The sequence below is a fragment of the Ciona robusta genome, chromosome 1 (assembly GCF_009617815.1).
Source record: "Ciona robusta chromosome 1, ASM961781v2".
Classification (NCBI taxonomy): Eukaryota; Metazoa; Chordata; class Ascidiacea; order Phlebobranchia; family Cionidae; genus Ciona; species Ciona robusta.
In genome coordinates this window covers 9,912,536-9,932,762 of record NC_143235.1, presented here as the reverse complement: position 1 = coordinate 9,932,762, position 20,227 = coordinate 9,912,536, and the positions used below count along the sequence as shown (strand labels likewise).

General features: G+C 37.4%; 4 protein-coding genes across 7 annotated transcripts; 1 reads left to right on the top strand and 3 right to left on the bottom strand.

Annotated features, from left to right (window-relative positions):
* Nucleotides 1–80: 80 nt before the first annotated feature.
* Nucleotides 81–4,050, bottom strand: LOC149742950 (uncharacterized). 2 transcript variants are annotated; one of them, XM_089877807.1, is made up of 7 exons: nucleotides 3,910–4,050; nucleotides 3,563–3,621; nucleotides 3,416–3,493; nucleotides 2,738–2,913; nucleotides 2,516–2,657; nucleotides 1,101–2,347; nucleotides 81–594 (listed from the first exon to the last, which is right to left on the bottom strand). In XM_089877807.1, the coding sequence occupies exons 2-7, from the start codon at nucleotides 3,618–3,620 to the stop codon at nucleotides 514–516; spliced, it is 1,782 nt and encodes a 593-aa protein (XP_089733933.1). In that variant the 5' UTR covers nucleotide 3,621; nucleotides 3,910–4,050; the 3' UTR covers nucleotides 81–513. The 2 variants fall into 2 exon arrangements, with proteins under 2 accessions (XP_089733933.1, XP_089733942.1); XM_089877816.1 differs by lacking the exon at nucleotides 3,910–4,050 and having other exon boundaries at nucleotides 3,563–3,730.
* Nucleotides 4,051–4,088: 38 nt separating this feature from the next.
* On the bottom strand, nucleotides 4,089–7,552 carry LOC149742949 (sphingosine-1-phosphate phosphatase 2-like). The gene is made up of 6 exons (XM_089877857.1): nucleotides 6,853–7,552; nucleotides 6,440–6,611; nucleotides 5,964–6,053; nucleotides 5,741–5,873; nucleotides 5,324–5,444; nucleotides 4,089–4,845 (listed from the first exon to the last, which is right to left on the bottom strand). The coding sequence occupies exons 1-6, from the start codon at nucleotides 7,290–7,292 to the stop codon at nucleotides 4,551–4,553; spliced, it is 1,251 nt and encodes a 416-aa protein (XP_089733983.1). The 5' UTR covers nucleotides 7,293–7,552; the 3' UTR covers nucleotides 4,089–4,550.
* Nucleotides 7,553–8,289: 737 nt separating this feature from the next.
* On the top strand, nucleotides 8,290–13,301 carry LOC149742948 (solute carrier family 13 member 2-like). Of its 3 annotated transcripts, none has more exons than XM_089877837.1 (14): nucleotides 8,290–8,520; nucleotides 8,765–8,893; nucleotides 9,306–9,442; nucleotides 9,724–9,853; nucleotides 9,994–10,027; nucleotides 10,088–10,141; nucleotides 10,517–10,724; nucleotides 11,141–11,263; nucleotides 11,482–11,568; nucleotides 11,645–11,749; nucleotides 12,228–12,435; nucleotides 12,494–12,599; nucleotides 12,652–12,845; nucleotides 13,093–13,301. In XM_089877837.1, exons 1-14 carry the CDS (start codon nucleotides 8,419–8,421, stop codon nucleotides 13,219–13,221), a joined length of 1,746 nt encoding a protein of 581 aa, XP_089733963.1. In that variant the 5' UTR covers nucleotides 8,290–8,418; the 3' UTR covers nucleotides 13,222–13,301. The 3 variants fall into 3 exon arrangements, with proteins under 3 accessions (XP_089733963.1, XP_089733971.1, XP_089733954.1); XM_089877828.1 differs by having other exon boundaries at nucleotides 8,291–8,520; nucleotides 10,082–10,141; XM_089877845.1 differs by lacking the exon at nucleotides 8,765–8,893 and having other exon boundaries at nucleotides 10,082–10,141.
* Nucleotides 13,230–20,052, bottom strand: LOC149742947 (tyrosine-protein phosphatase non-receptor type 11-like). The gene is made up of 15 exons (XM_089877796.1): nucleotides 19,897–20,052; nucleotides 19,580–19,702; nucleotides 19,102–19,296; nucleotides 18,352–18,514; nucleotides 17,930–18,151; nucleotides 17,566–17,662; nucleotides 17,416–17,495; nucleotides 16,847–17,002; nucleotides 16,140–16,271; nucleotides 15,673–15,786; nucleotides 15,203–15,308; nucleotides 14,815–14,966; nucleotides 14,505–14,582; nucleotides 14,099–14,196; nucleotides 13,230–13,959 (listed from the first exon to the last, which is right to left on the bottom strand). The coding sequence occupies exons 1-15, from the start codon at nucleotides 19,914–19,916 to the stop codon at nucleotides 13,833–13,835; spliced, it is 1,863 nt and encodes a 620-aa protein (XP_089733922.1). The 5' UTR covers nucleotides 19,917–20,052; the 3' UTR covers nucleotides 13,230–13,832.
* Nucleotides 20,053–20,227: the final 175 nt, after the last annotated feature.

The window sequence follows — 20,227 nt, the reverse complement described above, 5'->3', positions numbered from 1 at the left end:
CTGTCCCTGTCAGCACACGCGCACAGTTTAGTAATAATTTACATAAGTATATAGTAGTTTGTTTGTGCAAGAAGAACCCGTTTGACCGTATTGTTACTGATTTAATTAATACTGTATGTACTCACCATGCTAATTTTCTTATTTTGCAGTTCTGCAAAATGCCTCCACATATATGTCATACATGACACATATATATTTATCATTTCAGTCGCAATATTTACAAGGTACACAAACTACCATCTGGCGAGCAGCTGTACCACGCCGTTCATGCTTCATTTGCTACACAAGGTACACGTAATTTGCGGCAAAACAGCAGCCGCTAAAAAAATGCCAAAGATTCGTAATTTCTGTTATTAACTGAACTGAACTTCGAAACCATGCGCTGTAATATAACGTTCGCTTCACAGTGCTGTATACAAGTCTTCCAAAACTACACTGACTTGAAGCGTATACCGTGAACACACACAACAGATTAGTACAAAACTCGTGGCAATGCTGATTATTTGATCGTTTTCACGCAGAAGTGATGATTTCTGTCGAATAGTTTCTTTCCGGAGTCATCTCACTTGACGTAGAAGGCGTGTGATCATTTAACTGCAAGTAAAGGTAGAGACGAAGGTAAACATAACATGTGCTAATATTCCTTTTTGTAAGGTGGGGTAAGATGGGATATATTTTATATAGTAGGGTTGGGGGAAGATGGGACACCTTTAGCACATAATATCTAAATATCCTGATCACGTTTTAAACAATTACCAACGGTCTATGGGAGTCGTGAGAACATGGTTTTATAATTTTTCGAATGTTCTTTGTTTACCACTAAATGAGACGAGAAAATAGAGGTAAAAGGTGTCCCATCTTCTCCCACCCCACTGTATTTATCTATTCTCGTCCCACTTGGTATTAAAAATAAAGAATATTTCGAGAATTATGTAACTGTTAAAAGAGTCTTGTTTATTAAAAGAGTCTCACAATCAGAAAATATTGGATTTGGGTGGCATCCCATCTTACCCCACAGTACTTTCTCTTTTGGTACATAAATTATATCAATGTGTCAGACTGTTTGTCATAAGATATGGATACACTCGTAACGTTCATACCTCCATCACTGACATCACGTGATTTGTGTCTGGCAAATCGTCATTTGATGACGTCACGTGAAAGGTTGAATCTCCCACGCTTATGTCTGTACCTGCCTGGTGTCGCTGGGTACTACGTCCCAGGGGAAACGAAAAACGTATGCTGGCAATGACTGACCAAACACCACCCCGCATTGACCTGGGAGAACGAGTCGCTTGTTTCTCGATGGGTTGTGCAGTTTGTAGTACAGTTGTCTCGGCAGCAACTTTAACTTTACGTCGGACTACCTTGTAACGCTTTCCTTGCGAGTTCGTTCTGGGAGATTCCGTTTTATAGTTCGCGGTGTTTCGCATCAAGATTCGTTGGCGATTAATTGCAGAAGCTTTTATTCGCGGAGAGTTTTCGAATTCCATTCCACTCGTGCTCTTAATTTGACGTCGGATGATTCTTTTCATCTTTCGTGTCTCTATATCCGGGGAAGGAAGCCGTATAACTTTCTGATTTAACCCCTCCTGCCTTATCTGTTCGCTCTCGTTATCAGACACTTGTGAAGTACAAGCTGTGCTTTGATCCAGCTCAACCGAGTTACTGTCTTCTACTTTTTGTTCACTAGGAATTATTTTGGAGACCGTTTGCTGCTGCGGGTCACTTTCATTCATGGCATTCGGCCGAATAAACAATCGTCGTATTTTATCCCAACCACCCTCGGTTTGTATTTGTTCGGCGTCATTTTTCTTTGCCAAGGCCATGTCTCTCTTCTCTTTTAACTCGTTTATCCTTAGCATGCTACCAGGTCGTCTCTCATACTGCGGGTCGTGAGGGTTCGTTGAAAGCGTGTCCACCACATGACTTCCGTCACTTGGTGGCGTCACTTCAACTTTGCTGTGCCCACGTGACCGATTTAAATTTTCTACGCCATCACCCACTCTGGACACAAAGAAATCTTGTATATTAGAACGTATGTCTGGAAATGAAAACTGTCGCTCGTTTATAGAGTCACAGCTGCCAGATCGTCTCCTTGCAGCTTCTAAACTAGTAGAAACATCAACCGACTTGCGACTTGTGTATTTAGTCAATGCAACCGCTTTTTGCTTTTTCTCAATTTCTTCGTATTTCTTTTTCTTGGCACGCACCGCTCCTTTCTTTTTTTCCTTTTCACGAAGTCGTTTTATTTTCCTAGATGCGTGGCCAGAGCCGAGCACCGCACACAGCCAAGTAAACGCTTCAACTATACCAGTTCCAGTTTCGGCAGACACGAATTGTACCTCTAAAAAGCAAAATACGGTAAGTTGGAATGAGATGGGTTATGTTTTAATTTTCTCTTCTCGTCCTAGGAAATAAGGGATTTTAGTGCTAATGTTATCTCATCTTACCCCGTAATACTATAAGCTGGTTTACAAATTTATTATGTTCAAAATGTTTCATGCTCACTCACTGTATTTCCTTCCCCTCGTGTTTGAGTTTAAATCAAGTTTTTCCTGAAAATGGCCTGACGTCATAGGTCGCGTCATATTCTCGACCTTGTTTACAATCACGAGCAGCGGAACTCCCTTTCTTTCGGGTCGACTCAGAATGTCCTGCATAGAAACCGAAATAGACAAACAAAGTGCAAAACCTGGCCATCACGTTTAAAGAATGGTTTAAGAAAATTTCTCACTTCAATCAGTTCCTTGTTTTCGTTCATTCTTCCCCAGTCGTTACAGTCCAGGACGTATACGATAGCAGCGGCTGTGATTAAATAATGCTTCCACAACGGGACCATTTTCTCTCCGCCCCCAACGTCCATCACATCAAGTTCAATGTCGTTAAATGGTAGGATCTCCATGTTAAAACCTGCGCGGATGAATATTTAAATGCTGACAGATTTCACGAATTTGATAAATACTAAAAATGTTGGGGAATATGATTCCAGGTTTGGAACTTGTAAGAACATAATAAATATACATTGTTTGGACCGTCGATAATGGCGTACATTTACAAGTACAATGGGGTGAGATGGGATACCGTTAGCACCAAAAACTAGATTTCCTTTTCTTGTTTTTAAGGTTTAACAACGCTCTTTTAGAGTCGTGGGACTACGGTTATATAATTCTGTAAGTTTTATTTAACATCAATTGAGACGAGAAAAGAGAGTAAAACGTACCCCGTTGTACCCCACTATATTTTTATACACTGAATACAATGAACATAATGACACAACGTCGCATGACTTGAATGTTAGTTAAATTTAAAACACACTACTTCTATTGGTTTATAATGATGATTGGTTCGCACATAATAATCATCACGCAGTACGGCATGTATATGAACAGGTATGTAGCTTATTATAGCTCACCAAACGTCGGGACTGACAAAATCTTTTTTCCGGTCAAAAGCTTGTAAAGTATTGTTGTCTTACCAGAGTTTTTCAACCCTAAAATTTGTAGGTTGTAAATTTTAACATTGTACGAATTTTAGCGGCGGTTGTAAATATATAACTCACCTAGCATAAGAACAGTTTCTCTTCGTTTCTGTAGTAATCTTGTCATTATGTGTCCCATTCTATACAATGTAACGCAAATTTAAACTTCCCTTACGTACTAAAGGCACTCGGGGGAGGATTCAGCAGTCTATACTTAAAGTAACCAGAAACAATGCAGTGCACAAAACACAAGCAACGGGGCAGTGCGGTCGCAACAATAAACGTCACACAGAAACTGACTATACGAGGATACAATGACTGCCAACACGATCTAACATGATAACATCACTGTTTATCAATATTAGTCAAATATATATATATGTATATGCAGAATAAACGTAGTTCATGGTTGAAAATTACCGACTTACCACTAAAAGCTCACAGTGTAGACGACGATCCTTCCATTACAAGAAACAGTAGTTTAGTGCAGAAGCTAGTCTACCTGTTCTATGTACAGTGATTCATATATGGACGATGATCTCACAGCTTTGTTGTGTTCACTTGCACCGTACACGGAGTCACTCCTAATTATTTTATCTTGAATCACTTCCCGGTTGGTTGGCATTTATTCCAAGCAAACTAAGCTGTCGTGGTGCGACATTCAGTGGACGTTTAAAACACGCAGATAAGCATGCATGGTTCGGTACCAGTGTTTTGAGATAAAGGACTTAGTGCATATCATGGCGTTAGAACACAATGTTAGTAAGAAGGTATATATATATACGGTATACAAAATAAATCTTTAAGGCATTGGGTCACAGAATGTACAATTAAAATGTTTTCGAGCTTGGAGAAAGAGCGAAAATGAAACTCAACAAACGGACGGGTCGCTATGGGTAAAAAAGTGATTAGAGCGGCTGATTTAAAAATACAACACCTATTCAACCTTTGCATTATAGTGCGAAAACAGCTGGCTTGCAAATAAACTTAAGGGTACGATGGTTTGATTTTCTGTCCATGCATTATGCATATGTTTAACACTGGAGATGTGAACAACTATTGGTGAAAACTAAAAGGTTACGCCGATTGCTTCAAGAATGATTGGAACCATTCCGATCCCGACGAATGCAACGCAAGCATATGTGATGAACTTGTATGCAACCTCAACGTCTTTTCGTTGACGGGCGTTGGGATCGTTTTTCGATACACCAACGGCGTGACAAACCACGAACAGAGATAGGTACTTGAACATAAATCGTGATAGGATCGTGATGACGCAGCCGATCATTGCACGAGCAAAGCCGATGTATATTTCTTGGAATGTAGGTAGGTTGATATCGTAGGGCAAACTACCTCTCGGCTCACTGAGTAAAGATGAATGTATAAATTGAAATAAAGTACTTTCTTAAATGAATGAATGTAACTTGCTTTATCCTCGCGTGGGCAGAAAACGACAGACTTTTAACACGGCTGTTCTGTTTTATACACCCCGTGCCAGCTTACGAGTTATCAAGTATGTTACTTTGTGGGTGATAATTGTTTGAGATTTTTTTATGTGCGAAGCTGATAATTTGGACAATCCAATCATTAGTGACCGCTGGGTTGGAGTAATTGCCAAACACACAATCTCGACCCGCTAAGTTGTCTGTATAATTTAAGTCACATGTTTAACAGCTGTTAACACACAAGGCCAGGAAGTGATGAAATAAAACTACGTCACTGGTCCTACGCACAATAAAACAAAGCACATAAGTTCTATGAAACGAAGTAACATAATAAATAATGCAAGCCAAATCAGACAACAACTCTGCCACTCCACACAATACTCAGAAGTTTACTCACAAAAGAAAGCCATATTGATGGTGCAACCATGAAGAACAATGACAACCTGCCCCTACACCAAGTATGATAATCGTGTCACCTCTGGTTGTACTGTAGCGATCAGTGTTTGGGTAGATTACACCTTTAAAATTGAATACATTTAGTATACTCAAGATTTAAAAGATATGGTTTTTAAAATGAAACAAGACCTAAGTAAACAGAAAATCATTGGTTAATCATTACATGTAACTCCAAATATGCAAACAAAATAACCACAGCATTAAGTAGCAGAATTAAGCAAATATATTTGACTTGCCATGCACAGTGTAGCACCAGGATCATAGGTTAACTAAATGCATGATTTAGCTTCTGAATTATATGTACAATCGCAAAGTAAACCTAACATACATGAAGATTGATGTTTACAAAATGACTCACCAAGTAGGAAGTGCGATGTTATGATGATCCATGGGGCAAATTTACTTGTGAGTGTATATTCATCAACCAATTCCATGAATGGCCAACCGAGGATAAGATAAGCAGCAGTAAGAGTGATCCCAGCCATAACATCCTGAAATAAAAGGAATTGGTACAGGCATAAAATCATTATTATATATCACTATAACTAGTCAGAAATGTGTCATGTTTACAATATGCTTACCAAATAGGAATGCATTCCAACATAAATTCTGCTGAAGCCCACCAATGCACACCACATACATGCAAGAAGAACTCCTAGCTCCCAATTGAACTGCAATATAAAATGTATAATTAGCAATGTTAACACACATGTATAACTCATTACTTTTATCTACAATAGTTAATTTAAGAAACCTATCGATTCTTATGCGTAAGTTAAATGGTTAGGCGTACTTTTGAGGTTAGTACGGTACTGTTGGAAAGTACTGTTTGAATAAATGTCACCTTTTTACTTTAAAAAGTTATAATAAAAGCGGTTTCATTTCATGCATCCCATGCAAGTCAACAAGTATGCAACTTTTTGGGTGATTGATTTTACAACTTGGACCAACCATTAGTGACCGCAGGCATAAATCAATTAATGTTGGGTGTCTTGCCCATTCTACACAAATAGTAAGTAAAAACAATTTTACAAAACCAAGCAAAGCAGTATCTTACCACATATCTCCCATTCATTGCCATTAGCATTGAGAATGGTAAAGCAGTTCCAGCAATCGCATGGGTTGATGGTATTCCATATTCTGCTGCTACCCTTGTTTCAAGTTTGAACACCGGTGGCCAAGTTGGTCGCGGCCATTTTATAATATCCTTCAATGCCTGTCCTATGTACCTGGATAAATATAAAATAAAACTTTAAAAAGTCATTATTTTCAACAGGTTTAAGCTTTATGAGACCTTTTGGCTTAGCTCATAAACAAAATACACAAATCATGAAGCTAGATAGTAAGTATTTTCTATGTTCCATTTTTTTCGAATATAAAAATTACTGTATTTTAAAAATATTTTGGCCATGTGTCAAAGCATGTTTAAAAACAGGAATATGACATGTACACAATGTATGTTATACTTACATGGTTACCACCCAAACAGTGATCATTTTTCTTCCAATAAAAGGATCCATGTTCCAAAATATGCATGGAATACATGTGATATAAAATATTTCATGTCCCAGCGTTGAACCGAACCGGAACATATGGTACAACAGCCAGTTGGTTACAACGTATGGTATGGTTGCACTTGGTTCTGTTTGTGGTTGACTACAGTCGTCATTCAACTGATCTACGTCACAGCAGGATGCTGGTTTATGTAATCTTTGCTTTAAATCTGACTTTGGGTGGTTTTTGCTGGCGCTGGAGTACAACGATTCTGTTCCATCTTGTTCCTCGTTTATTGTGCCATTCGATGTACTGTGTAAATTAAGTTTTGCCTCTTGTAGTCCACATAGTTCTTGAAAATGTCGGACCTTGTTAAAGTCCATAAAATAATCAGTAAACCTCCAAAGTAGATCCATTATAGTGAAACTTAGTAACCACTCACAGCGCCAGCCGACAAACTATCGTTGAAAGGGGCGCGCCCACGCTGTTATTTATACTATAGCAACCAACGAACGTTTGCTTTACAATCTCTTCTTGCCAGCCCCGTGACAGAGCGCATGATCTGTATGCTCAACGAGAGAATAGAAGAAACAAAGCGCAAACCGGCAAGCGCTCCGAGTGACAAAAGAGAAATGCATTGCCAGCACGGAGTACAAAAGTTTAATATTCACACCAATTGTTAGGTTTACAGCTACACAATGTTGGGAAAAATGCAAAGCAAGCAGAAAGCACTTTGAGGGTAAAGGGCAACACAATGTCTTACAATGCCATTATTAGTGCTGATAAAGCCTCACAATAAGTCGCAAAACAATGGTGCTATATTGCCATGGGGGATTTGTTCTCGTTTAGAAGTTGTTCCAAAACTATTTCTTGTGGTATGTTGCCCGATATCTGCTGGGCGCATGCGGCAATACAAACAGGTGTACTTATATAGCGCGTTGAATGCACGGTCATCATTCTACATCTTTGACAGCCCCTTCCTATAACCTAGTCATATTACAATAATTGATATTATAATCCCCCGCGCACTGTTAATGAAGGCCTCTAAAAACAAACGATAGCAGCATCCTGTATATGGGATTCGGAAGCACCTTGCTTTCGATTACAATAATTGATATTATAATCCCCCGCGCACTGTTAATGAAGGCCTCTAAAAACAAACGATAGCAGCATCCTGTATATGGGATTCGGAAGCACCTTGCTTTCGATAAAATATGGCCGCTTGTCCAACAACATAATGGCCAAAACAAACCTGTTGAAACAAGAGCACCTAAATTCCATTACAGCGAAGGTTTTAGGAAAGTTCGTACCAGGCCAACTCATCTGTAACCGTGTATGAAGTGACTTTTTGTAGTTAAAATGTTCCTGCAGCAATCACTCAACCAAAAACACGGCAGCAGAAACTGCAGTTGTAAAATTAACAGTTTGTGATTAAGTAATAAACCAGTTGAGCTTGCATAAAGCTAAGAATATAATCAAGTAACTACAGTTATATAATTTCGACATCAGCATAGAAGTAGCTTTGATATTAGTTCAATCAATATGAACTTCCGAAAGATTCTGTCAATCGCGTGGATCTACAGAAATAGTCTGATTATTGTAATCACGCCACTGCTGCTTCTACCGTTGGTTGGCAAATCCGAGGTAATTGTTAATAAATCAACATTTTCTGGCATAAAATCAGAGGCGCATGCTACATGATTTGTCGTGAAAGATGTGCTTTGTTTGAAAATCCTCTGTATGGGAAGCAACTGCTGTAGCGTAACTATAGTAAATACGAAATGTTAAAGTGTAGCCTATGCTGCGTCAAAGTACTTCAATAAAAAATTCCAACATGGAAGCTTAAATTGTAACTTAATTTTGGTTTGTACAGAAATTACAATTGCAGGTTGCAAGTTGTGCATTTAGTCTTTGCATCATGGCAGTTTATTGGACGACTGAAGCCTGCCCCCTTGCGGTCACATCGCTTCTACCGATCATACTGTTCCCCATGCTTGGCATAATAAGTGCAGATAACGTAAGAATGCGCGACATCAAGTATATATTCAACACACTTTTTTCGGCTGTGGTCTTACAACGAGGCGTGTCAGAGTACCTTGGGTTGACTATATAGCGGCTCATCACCACAACACCCAGAGTTGCTGTTTGAAGTGCACAATGGTATATGCAGTTCAACCTGTGACTTATTCGTACAGTAAAGATGTTACAAAGACACGTGCAGAGCGACCCTGAGTGATTTTTTGATGAGAAAGTGTTGGTTGAATATTCTATTAATCACTCATCCATTTGTATAGGTGTTTTAATGGCAAATATGTAGCGATTTTTGTTTAGTCTTAGGCCTGCAGTAAAAAACATGTGACCCATGCAGTAAAAACCTGTAACCCAAACAAAACAGAGGGTTTTTCAATACTTAAAATATTTTAAACCAGATTTCAATGATGTACACGAGGCAAATTAACTTTCTCTTTGTGGGTGGTTTGATAATGGCGGTTGCCATCCAGCAGTGGAATCTTCATCGAAGGATTGCTCTCAAAGTTTTGATGCTTATCGGTTCCCGTCCGTGTTGGTATGTAGTTTTAATTATCATTGAAATTGTCACCAGTATTTGTTAGTGAAGTGGAGCACTCCTATTGTTTGGTTCTTCCAAAAATTATGTAATGCAATAGGTTCAAAATAGATACTTTTACAGTTCTGTTTAAATATTAAAAAAGGAACAATTTTTTAAGTTCATACTTTTCTATGCGTCTTTTTTCGTTATGTGCACTAGCTACCACTGTATATAGTGCCAAGTTGAAGTGTTTACTTCTGTGGACTGTCCTTACCGACTTAAACGTTTAGACATTACAGGATTCTATTAGGTTTGATGGTGGTTACCGCCATGTTGTCGATGTGGATAAGCAACACCGCCACCACTGCAATGATGGTGCCGATAGCTAGTGCTGTGTACGACCAGATGAGTGACCTTAAACAGGCGGAGGTAAGTTTGACCATCTTTGGACTGTGTTTTGCGACATCTTATATATATTCCATTCGGTGGGCCTACTGCTGCGCTTATTATTATGTATGGTATTGTTGTAGTTCAATGTTGATTTTATCTGTTTCGTTTTATTTATTCAGAAATCCACGTCGGACGAGGAGGCAAGTTTGAAAGGTATGTAAATATATTTCACTGTCGTTGGTTTCGTGATATTTAATATTAATCCAGTTAAAGGTGACAGTGATGGAAATAGTGAAGAAGCATTACCAAGTAATAGAACAAACGAAGGTAAGCGTATCGGGTATAATCAAATAAATGAAACGAATGTAACTTGTTTATCTTCCAATCTCCGCATAGCGGGGCAACAGCAGTTGTTATACGGCGGAAGCTCTGCGTAATTTAGTCTCCACATGTGTAGTTCTAAGGGTGTAGTTAATTGGGGAACTATGTTTTTTATTTGGCTGACAATTAAGACAACCCGTAATGGACCAAGAGGATAGAACAATTGCCGCTAAGTTTTCACCCCAAAAACTCGCAATGCATCGTCGAGCCTCCAACCTGCTTGGTGGGGAGGCGAGCGCTTTAATTAGCCACGGCGCCGCACATGTGTCACGGCGCCGCACATTTGCGTGTAAATGTTAACCACACTGTAAACTCTTGCAGAAATCCTCTCCGATGGTGTCACTGTCAACGTAACAAACATCCCAAGCACCGTGAGGACATTGAACGACGATAAGCGTAAAAAGAGCGGAGACAAGAACTTGCGAAAAGCGATGCTGCTTTGTATAGCTTACTCAGCAAATATTGGTGGATTTGCAACTTTGATCGGAACACCTGCTAATCTGTTATTACCTGGTGCTCTTATATCAGTGTAAGTTGTATATGCAATATACATCAGTATAAGTGGTTGACTTTAAAAGTAACAGTACAAGCCGAAAAAGAGTTTAACTCTTATGCAACTTTTAACCAACAACTTTTGTATAATTATTCCTGATTGTCATAAACAACTCACGATTAACCCATACAGTAGAGTGGGGGAAGATGGGACACTCTTTTATTTTACTTTCCGTTTCATTCGGTATGGTAAAAAATTAAAGAGTTATACAATCGTATCTTAACAGCTCCAATAGACTGATGTTAATTAAATAAAACACGATCAGGATATTTGTATATCATGCTGATGATGTCCCATCTTACCCCAAAGAACTATTTATCCCATTTTCGCTCTCCCTACATTAAAACTTTGGTTGCGGGAGATACAAAGTAAATTTATGTCATGTCGCGTAGATTCGGGGAAGGCGCTGCTGAACAAGTCGACTTCGTATCGTGGATGGGATTCAGCTTACCTATTTCGGTTACTTGTCTTTTCTTTACATGGATATGGCTGCAGTTTCGGTTTATTGGTATCAGGTCAGTTATTGTTTTATAGGTATTGGAATTAAGAAACAATTGAATGATTGTCACTTAATATTCTCGCGCGGTTAAGAAACTTTAGATATTATGACAGGATTGTCCTTTTTTAAATATACTACATAGACACATATTGTATATTAGAGGGCATGTATTAGAGTCTTGTTTTGGTACGATTATTACCGGGTATATAACTTTATCATGCTTCGACATTGCAGACAGCTTTGGCAAAAGGGTGATAAACAAAAAGACAACCGAGTGAAAGCTTACATTGTCAACTCTTACAGACAACTAGGTCCTATATCGTAAGTATATACAGCTTTACAGCACCACTGCTTAGTTTTATCTAAAATACTTGGATTTAAACGTTGATATTGTTAGGTTTGGTGAGATGGCTGTATTCGCTCACTTCGTGATACTGGCCATACTATGGTTAACAAGAGATCCGAAATTTATCAGCGGTTGGAAAGATTTATTCCCACAGGGGTGAGTGAAAAACGCGTAACCAGGCCTGCATTTTAGCCAGAACCCCAGTGCTCTGTTAATATTTGAAGTTAACCGAAATGATGTTTCGGTAGTTGTGAGACTTTTATCCTATATAATGCATTAAATTTAAATGTTATTGCTTTGTCATGCCGGAATTAACGTTCCCGAAAAGCCAGGTCTTAAAAATCCTAATTGTAACGCACCGATTGCACGATTCACCGTGTTGTTAACATTATACCTGGCTTTTGAATGTAGTTACATCCATTGTGGATAACTAAAATCCATGTAATTATAAGTGTAAAAGGGATCGTTATAGGATTTTAAAGGATCGACGTCTTGCCAGCATACTGACGAAACATCCATAGGTTTCGATTAGGTGTTTTGTACAAGTGCACAACATTTGTGTAACTTGGCGGCAACAACTCATATGCAAATTTTATAATTAACTAAAAAGAGACTTACCTTTATGACGTCCTAGTTTGATAAAGGACTCCACATCAGCGATGTTGATTTGCTTCAGTCTATTCGTCTTCCCGTCCAAAAATCCTTTCCGAAAGTCGGAGGACCCAAGTGGGCTTCCGGTTGCCTCTCCTCCGCTCTTGGGATGGAAAACACTCGAGAAAAACTTTGCCTGGGACGTCTTCTTTCTTCTCGGTGCAGGATTCGCGCTCGCGAGAGCATGCGAGGTGACTTGTGTTATTAATGTTAACTAGACACTCGTGTGTAACTGAACACTGTAAATAGGACTCTGGGTTGTCGGACTCGGTGGGCGACGCTATATCTGGATTGAGTGACATATCTCCTGCTGGGTTTGCCATAATCATATCAATAACATTATCTTTGCTAACAGGTAAACTTAAGACTGTTACAGATGCTGTATTAGCTAAACGTTCCTTGTGTAGAATTTACAAGCAATGTAAGCACTGCAAGCATATTTCTTCCAATTTTGTGTCGTCTGGCCTCCCACTCTGGTATACATCCTCTATACATTGCTATCCCTGCCACCATATCCTGCTCATTTGCCTTCTCACTGCCTGTAGCTACACCTCCGAATGCAATCGCCTTCTCATATGGCGGCCTTAAAGTAAAAGATCTGGTAAGCTCTGTGTGAGTGGAACATAATACGTTGAAATGTATTTTTCCTGCATAAAGTTGGCCACAATATGTGTGTAATGGTAATTGTTTAGAAGCCCATATAAGCTTTTTCATCCCATATGGGGGGACCGTATAAAAGGCACGACATAAACTTAAAATTTAAGTTAGAGTTGAGCCGTTACCCCAATATATAGGCCAGAACACTGGATGAATGTTTCTAAAACAAAAGCAAATTTAACTTTTTTCAGATTTCTACTGGGTTGGTGCTCAATTTTATCTGTGTGCTAATTCTCAACGGGTTTTTAAACACTACAGGAGTTGCTATATTCAACCTGAATGACGTTAGCTCGCTCAGCAATTTGACTAATCAGTTATAAGCCATTAGTAACACATAAATTGTATTGTTGCAAAAAATAACGTGTGCTCGGTGCAATTAAACATTCAGACCTAAAGCAAAGGAACTTGGTATTTAGACACTAACTAATGTTAGCCAAGCAAGTTTTGTGGGAATAGCTTTATTAGCTTGCATGGTTGTCTAGAAACTGGTTAAGGCTGGTTTATAGCGGTAAGAAGCGGATTAAAGCGACACCGCTCACAATGTTCAAAGAAATGATTGTGGTCCCGCACTTTTCGTTTGTCGCCCTTTTAAACGTTCTACGTTGGACGTAATAAAAATAACGGAGAGGAAACTTGGGTAACAGCGGTGTACCAAGGAGGGTTAGTGGGTTAGGATAGCAAAATAGTGGTTAGGTTATAAAACAAGTTAGAGAATAATACAGAGATTTTCAGTGTTGGTCACTTTTGGAAATACGAGCTAAAAACTCCGATGACGTAAGCAAATATCATGGAAGTACCTGCGCGTTGCAATGGAAACTTGTGATAGCAGCTTCGTGTAAGGTTAGCGGGGGGTGGGTAAAAGCAAGGTGGAGAGCGTTTAAACAGCGCCTGCTGGGGTTTCAACCTGGTCAGTGGTATGAGTGTGGTGTGGTCATCTGCGTTGTACCATCTGTGGTGTGTGGGGTGCTGGCCTCGTACTGTTTGCGTATACGTTGTTCGTATTCTCGTAAATAGCTCGATGGCCACTGTGAGGGGATGGAGTGCCAGGCTGGCTGCTCCTGTGAGTATACAAATAAAGTTTGAAAAAAATGGCACTTTGTTATAAAAAAACTATTCTTTCTGCAGTAAATGTATATTACAGGTTCATATTGTGTATAGAGGGAAAATTAGCAATAGGTGGAATAAACTGGATCATACATTGATGATGTTCTTGGTCCAGCTGATGATGGAGTTGGAGGAAGTTGGTGAAGATGGATCCCCGGTGATGGAGGAAGGGAGCTGAAGGGGGAGCGGACCTGAATGAATAAAGATCAGGAGTTCAAATTCGGTCACAATTCTTTGGTGGTATGACTAAGACAAACGTAGTTACACCTCTGGCGGTTGATGACTAATACAATTATTCAACCATGAAATGTGTTGTAGTTAGTCTTGTTATATGTAGTGGATAAGAATTTAATGTTTAGGTAGACATTGTGTGGTCAATAATAAGTTTTTGGCAAGTTCTTGTGACTTCAGTAAGGTATGTATTCTGTTATAAATTTGTTATAGAAAGCTCAGTGGCACAGGGTCACAAGACTCACAACGAACTAAAAAACACCAATACCTTTGGAAAACTTGTTATATCAGCATTCACAGCTTCAGCAGTTTGTCTTGTGTTGATATACTCTCTCCCTTTGTTCATCTGAGGAATATTTCAATATACATTTAATGAGATAGAGTGCTTCCCTATGCCCTCACCAACTTGTCAGCCTTACAAAAGAAAAGTGATCAAGTAAAACCAAATAATCATCTACAACTATAACGCTACATATTACACAACTGTCTTTGCCCTGCGAGGTAAGGACAAGTTATGTAAAAACTTACTGTATTGGCCAAATTTTATATCTTAATTTAAGAAGCAAAAACAAAAGTACCTGTGAAGCTTCCACACGCTTGGTGAGTGTTTCAATGTGTTGCTTTACTGCCAGGTAGACAAACTGATATTGCGCTTCTGTTTGTACCATACCTGATCTCTGACTTCTCACCATTTGAATTGTTCTTTGAATGTCAATCTCACAGTCAAGCCCTGTAGAAATTGGTTTAGGAAATTGAACACAGGAGATTTATTCCCAAAAGAAGTGTACATTTAACAGAATGGATAGACTGCTGCTTATATTTATGCACATAAGACACTGGAATTATCTGGACTTTAATTAATGAAATTAACTTAACAATGTTACACAACACATGCCACTGGAATAGGTAGGTGTGGTATATTTTACAACCAACATTTTTGAATTTACAAGAGGTTATAAATATTACCTTGCTGCCCAATGACATCTAATATAATATCAATAACAATGAAAGTCCCTGATCTACCAATACCAGCACTACAGTGCACGATGACTGGACCAGAGTTCCTACTTTTCTGTAAAAGAAAACGAACATCTAACAAGTTCTAAGTTTCTGTGTTGAAAATTTTGGGTGTAAAAATGAAAACAAAGTCTATTTGTTTGTAGAAAACGGAAAGTGTTGAAAGAGTGTTAAATGTTTAACTTTCTAGGTTTAACTAAATAAATACCTTCTTTAAATAAGGGCAACTTTTAAATTCTATTGATCAAAGGGGGGTGGGACAAAATCAAATTATATTATGATATTTGTGTTTTAATGATTTCTATATTGGCAAAAAATGAAACTTTTATTGAAATTCTGCCACTGCGGTAAAACACTTATATTTCCTTAGTGAGCTTTGAACAAGCAGTCATTGGTTCTGGTAAGAAAATTTGACTTACATAACGTTCATTGATATCATGTAGAAAGTTGAGAACACCACCTGGATCACTTGGTACTCCATGGTCAGGCCATACTTTAAAGTGGTAATGATAAACCACCCTTTCACTGGTGGGCTGCAAGTTGATGATAAATGTTATTTATTTGGAATTTTTATTTGGAATAATGTAGTTATAGATCAGCTTGATAGATTTTCTCATGCTAAATATTTTAACAAATATGACACAAAATTATAAATGTTTAAATTAAAATTTTGTAAGATTTGTTATATCTAATCTTGCTATTTTTAACTGATTTTTTACTAAAGTTTAAAAATTTTCTGAATAATTAAAAACACAAATATATAGGCAACTTTATATACATTTTTTGGTAAAGGTACAAACCATGCAAATTTTACAACTGATTGTAGCAATCTAATATATATACACCAGGCATTAAATTTCAAAATGCAGTTTAAAAGTTATCTCACCTCTGCTGTTTTGGTTAAATTGAATTCTCTTAAGGTGTAATCCCGGTAATCTGTTTCCTTTAAACCTTTTACTGAATAACCGTCCAACTGCTTAACTTCTCCCTCTGCGGGCCAGTATCGAACACATTTATTCTGTTGGGAATACAGAGGATTTGGTTAACCACACAAAACTGACAGAGCAGTATGTAAGTATGTAATTATATAAAGAACTTGCTCAAACTACAGTGAATACTGAATAGCTTGGTATTAGTAAAGATAGATAGAATTTAGTTGATCTAGTCACTACGCAAACCGGGGTGACAGAGTGGAAAAGACAATAACCCTGGATTTTTGTGGTACATTAAGTATTTACATTAAACTAACACTGCCTTCCCTGAATCAGGACAAATATGACACCCATGATTTTATAATAACACCTTACAGCAATTATTAAACAATATTTCCTAATTGAAAGAGTTGAATAGAAACTAAAAAAAAGAAAAATCGGTTATTAACAACAACACAGTGTTCATAACAGTAATTCATGAAGAAAAATATAGTTTCAGACAACTATCATTATTGATGATGAAATGAAGCAACTTTTGCATACATCCCACTGTCCCAGGTGCCCACCTAATAATGTGGTGTAGGACCTCATACCCATATAAAGAAAAAAAAATAAATATCGAAACAAAAAATTTAAAAAAAAGAAAAAACAAAGACATTACCCTGCCTCGTTCAACCTCCTTTGTTGTCATGACGATGATGCGAGAGTCTTCCTGATACACCATCTTCCAGAAGTCACTGATAGTGTTAGATAAACATCCCTGTGTAGAGATGTAGGTCTTCCTCTTCATCATCGCTCCTCCTTCCTCAGCATCCGGCTACAACAGCGGAACAAAATTGTTTTCTACAACAGGTACTGTATGAATGAAACCTTGCAGTATACACACTGCAAAATTGTGTTTGAAAAACTTAGGATTACCATTTTCAATATTCTAATTTTTTTTTAAATGCATGTAATTTATTGTTGCAAATATTTGAAAAATAGTTTTTGCCTTCTAAAGTTTGTTTTCCAATGAAAGTAATTGTGAACAAAATAATAGATTTGTACTGGCAAAGCAGTCATTATGTAGAAAAATCAATGTCCGTGCCCTTTGCCTATCCTCCAATTCATACACATTAGGAGCTAAACCGTTGGGAAATGAATTGAATGCTTTATAACAGGAAGTGACAGTCAAGGTTAAAGTTTCCCACACAGAGACACAGAAGCAAAGATCAACCAGGGAGTTCATACTTTAATATAATTTGCATTGATGTAATCTGATCCCGCAACCGCTGGGTCGACATCTTTCAAAACAACACGTGTGTGATCAACTGAAAGGGGAAAAAATGTGGTTAAAATGATGGGTTGCTGTGTTAAAAAAACTATATATTTTTATATTACATGGTAGAATGTTTTTGTAGCGATTTTTGGTCTTGTTTTCAAGTTTCAAGCCTTCTTTCCGACTGAAGAGGTGTTTGCAACCTTGTTGCTGTAGTGTCTGTATAGTAAAATGATATACGGTAACATACGTAATACAAAGTATGTAACAATTGCGGAAAACTGTGGGAGTAAATGAATTATGAAATCATACTATGACATGTTTATAAATAAATTTATAGCAAAAATGTTGGTGTTAGTGTTTTTATTACTGAATTTAAGATCTGCTTAAAATTTGCTTGCAGAACTTTAAAACGTTTAAAAAATGAAAAATCGTGTAAAAAATGGTGAAAAAACACTTTGAAATAATTTAGGCATGATGACCGACCTCAAATTCTTCCCAAAATCCCGCTTTGCTTGTATCAGACTGGTGGAGCTCTTTTACCCTCTGGTCTATCATGGCGACATTAATACGTGTTGCATTATACGGCTGCTTGAGGTAAACAACACTTCCCGTTTGCTCCACCATAGCATTGTGTTTATGATGATCAATTAACTCTGATAATGAATCAAACTTCTGACCACCTCCTATGTCATATTTACCATTGTCCTGTAAGGTTGGCATATTAATATGATTTTAATTGCTTCGTCGTCGTTATTACAGTAATAAATGCCAGCTCATATAGTTCCCTGTATTATTAATGCTCATAACATATGACATCGTGGTGCTTAAACCCAGATGACACATCAAACAATTCAAGTCACAAGTGTATATTGAATCAGAGAGAAGGAAAGTAATAATTAACTTACACTGCGGCTGATCATAATGTGTATGATCTTATCATCACAACGAACAGATAAAACAAAATCTCCGGGTTTGCTTAAACTCTGACGTACAAGGAAACTTCCATTCTTTCCTTTCTCATTTAGCAATATTTCCGCTTGTCTGCCTGTGGTATGGCCATGGAACCATCTGCATATTACAATAGTTTGTAATGAATCTATGTAGAATTAATTGTTCACACAATTGCTGTAAGCATATGATAAAATTAAAACAAAATATTGGCCTAAGGAGTTCAGAAGCACTAAAAGAGGTAGATATTTACTTAAAAATATTATTTACCATCTTTGCAAAATTTCAGTTCAAATTCTGTCACTTTTTGACAGAAAATGTATTTAAAGGAATATGAGTTTGGTTTTGCCTATTTTAATTAAATTCTCCTTGCCATTTGTACACATACATTATGCATAAGCAATACAAACAATTAAATATTACATGATTAAATTGAACAACTTTAAAGTATGTGAATGGCACTAAATGCACCATGTAAATATTTAAAGTTGCAATATGAATGCAGAATCACCAGCCACTACCATGTACTGTTTAATTAAATTTACACCATATTGTAAAGCTAAACGGCTTTTATTAATGGGCTGCACATAACACTAACATAGGATAATAGACTTTTTAAAAGTTTTTTTTAAAAATACATGCCATATTGCAAACACATGGCCACATTGGTAACTACAAGCGGAAAAACTGTAAAAATTACAACTAACCTCTCAGAGGTAGGGTCTGCACAGTTAAGTGGGTATTTTAATTCAATAATTTCTCCGTTAATTTCCCTCAGTTGGCCGTGCTTTTCTGTATAAAACTGAACCAGTTCGGCCAAAGTTGCAAACTTTTCCCCTCCATAAAGATCATAAAAATCACCAGTGTTTTGTATTTTTATGTGGGTCACATCATCACCTCGTCTGAGATAGAAGTTTTGCTCAAATCTTTACCATTAAAACACTACTAAAATATATAACCTGCAATAAAGTTGCTACAAAACAAAAGTTGTATATGTTTTTGTACAACATAGATAAGACTAGGACAAACTTTGTTTTTCTACAGTTTATCAAAGTTTTATGAGCAAAACAAAAATATTTCAATAAAGACATGAAACTATGCACACATATATATAGGATATATATATATAATATATACAATAGGCTATACATTTACATATTTAATGTATATTAAATATATATTTACCTAACTGACAGCGTGAAGTCACCAGGATTACTTTTACTTGGTCGAGCAAGAAAACTCCCAGATATTCCTCTTTCAAGAAGCAACGTTTCTGCATCTCCACCATTAATATTCGGGTGAAACCACCTAGATATTGAACATATGTTATTAACATAAAATGCATGGGTAGTGAAGTTAAGTTTTTTTAAAGAGGGTATTTTCCATAATACTTGTTTAGGGTTGTATATCTTATATATATATACTCGTTTTCCATGACCAACATTTTTTAATTCTTAAAATTTGCGTATTTCATACTGTATATTCAATTCGACTAAACCCACCTTCGAGATATTGATCCCATGATTTAGAAAGTATATGCTATACTGTAAATGTAGGTTCATATACTTTTAAAAATACAATTGATTTCCCAGCGAAATACTGATCCGACTTTTGACGTAAATGTCGTGATATCTGTAACAATACAAACAATATTTATTTAACAGCACAGCGTTTTTTTAGTTTAACAACTTTAGAGTCAACCGTATGCAGCTCGAAATGACAATAACTGAAATGTGGACATTAAACTTGACCGAGCGGCATGATAGATGCTATTGATGCTAATAGATCGGCTATTGCGATACTGGAAAACCGACTGAATTGTTCTCGTGCAAC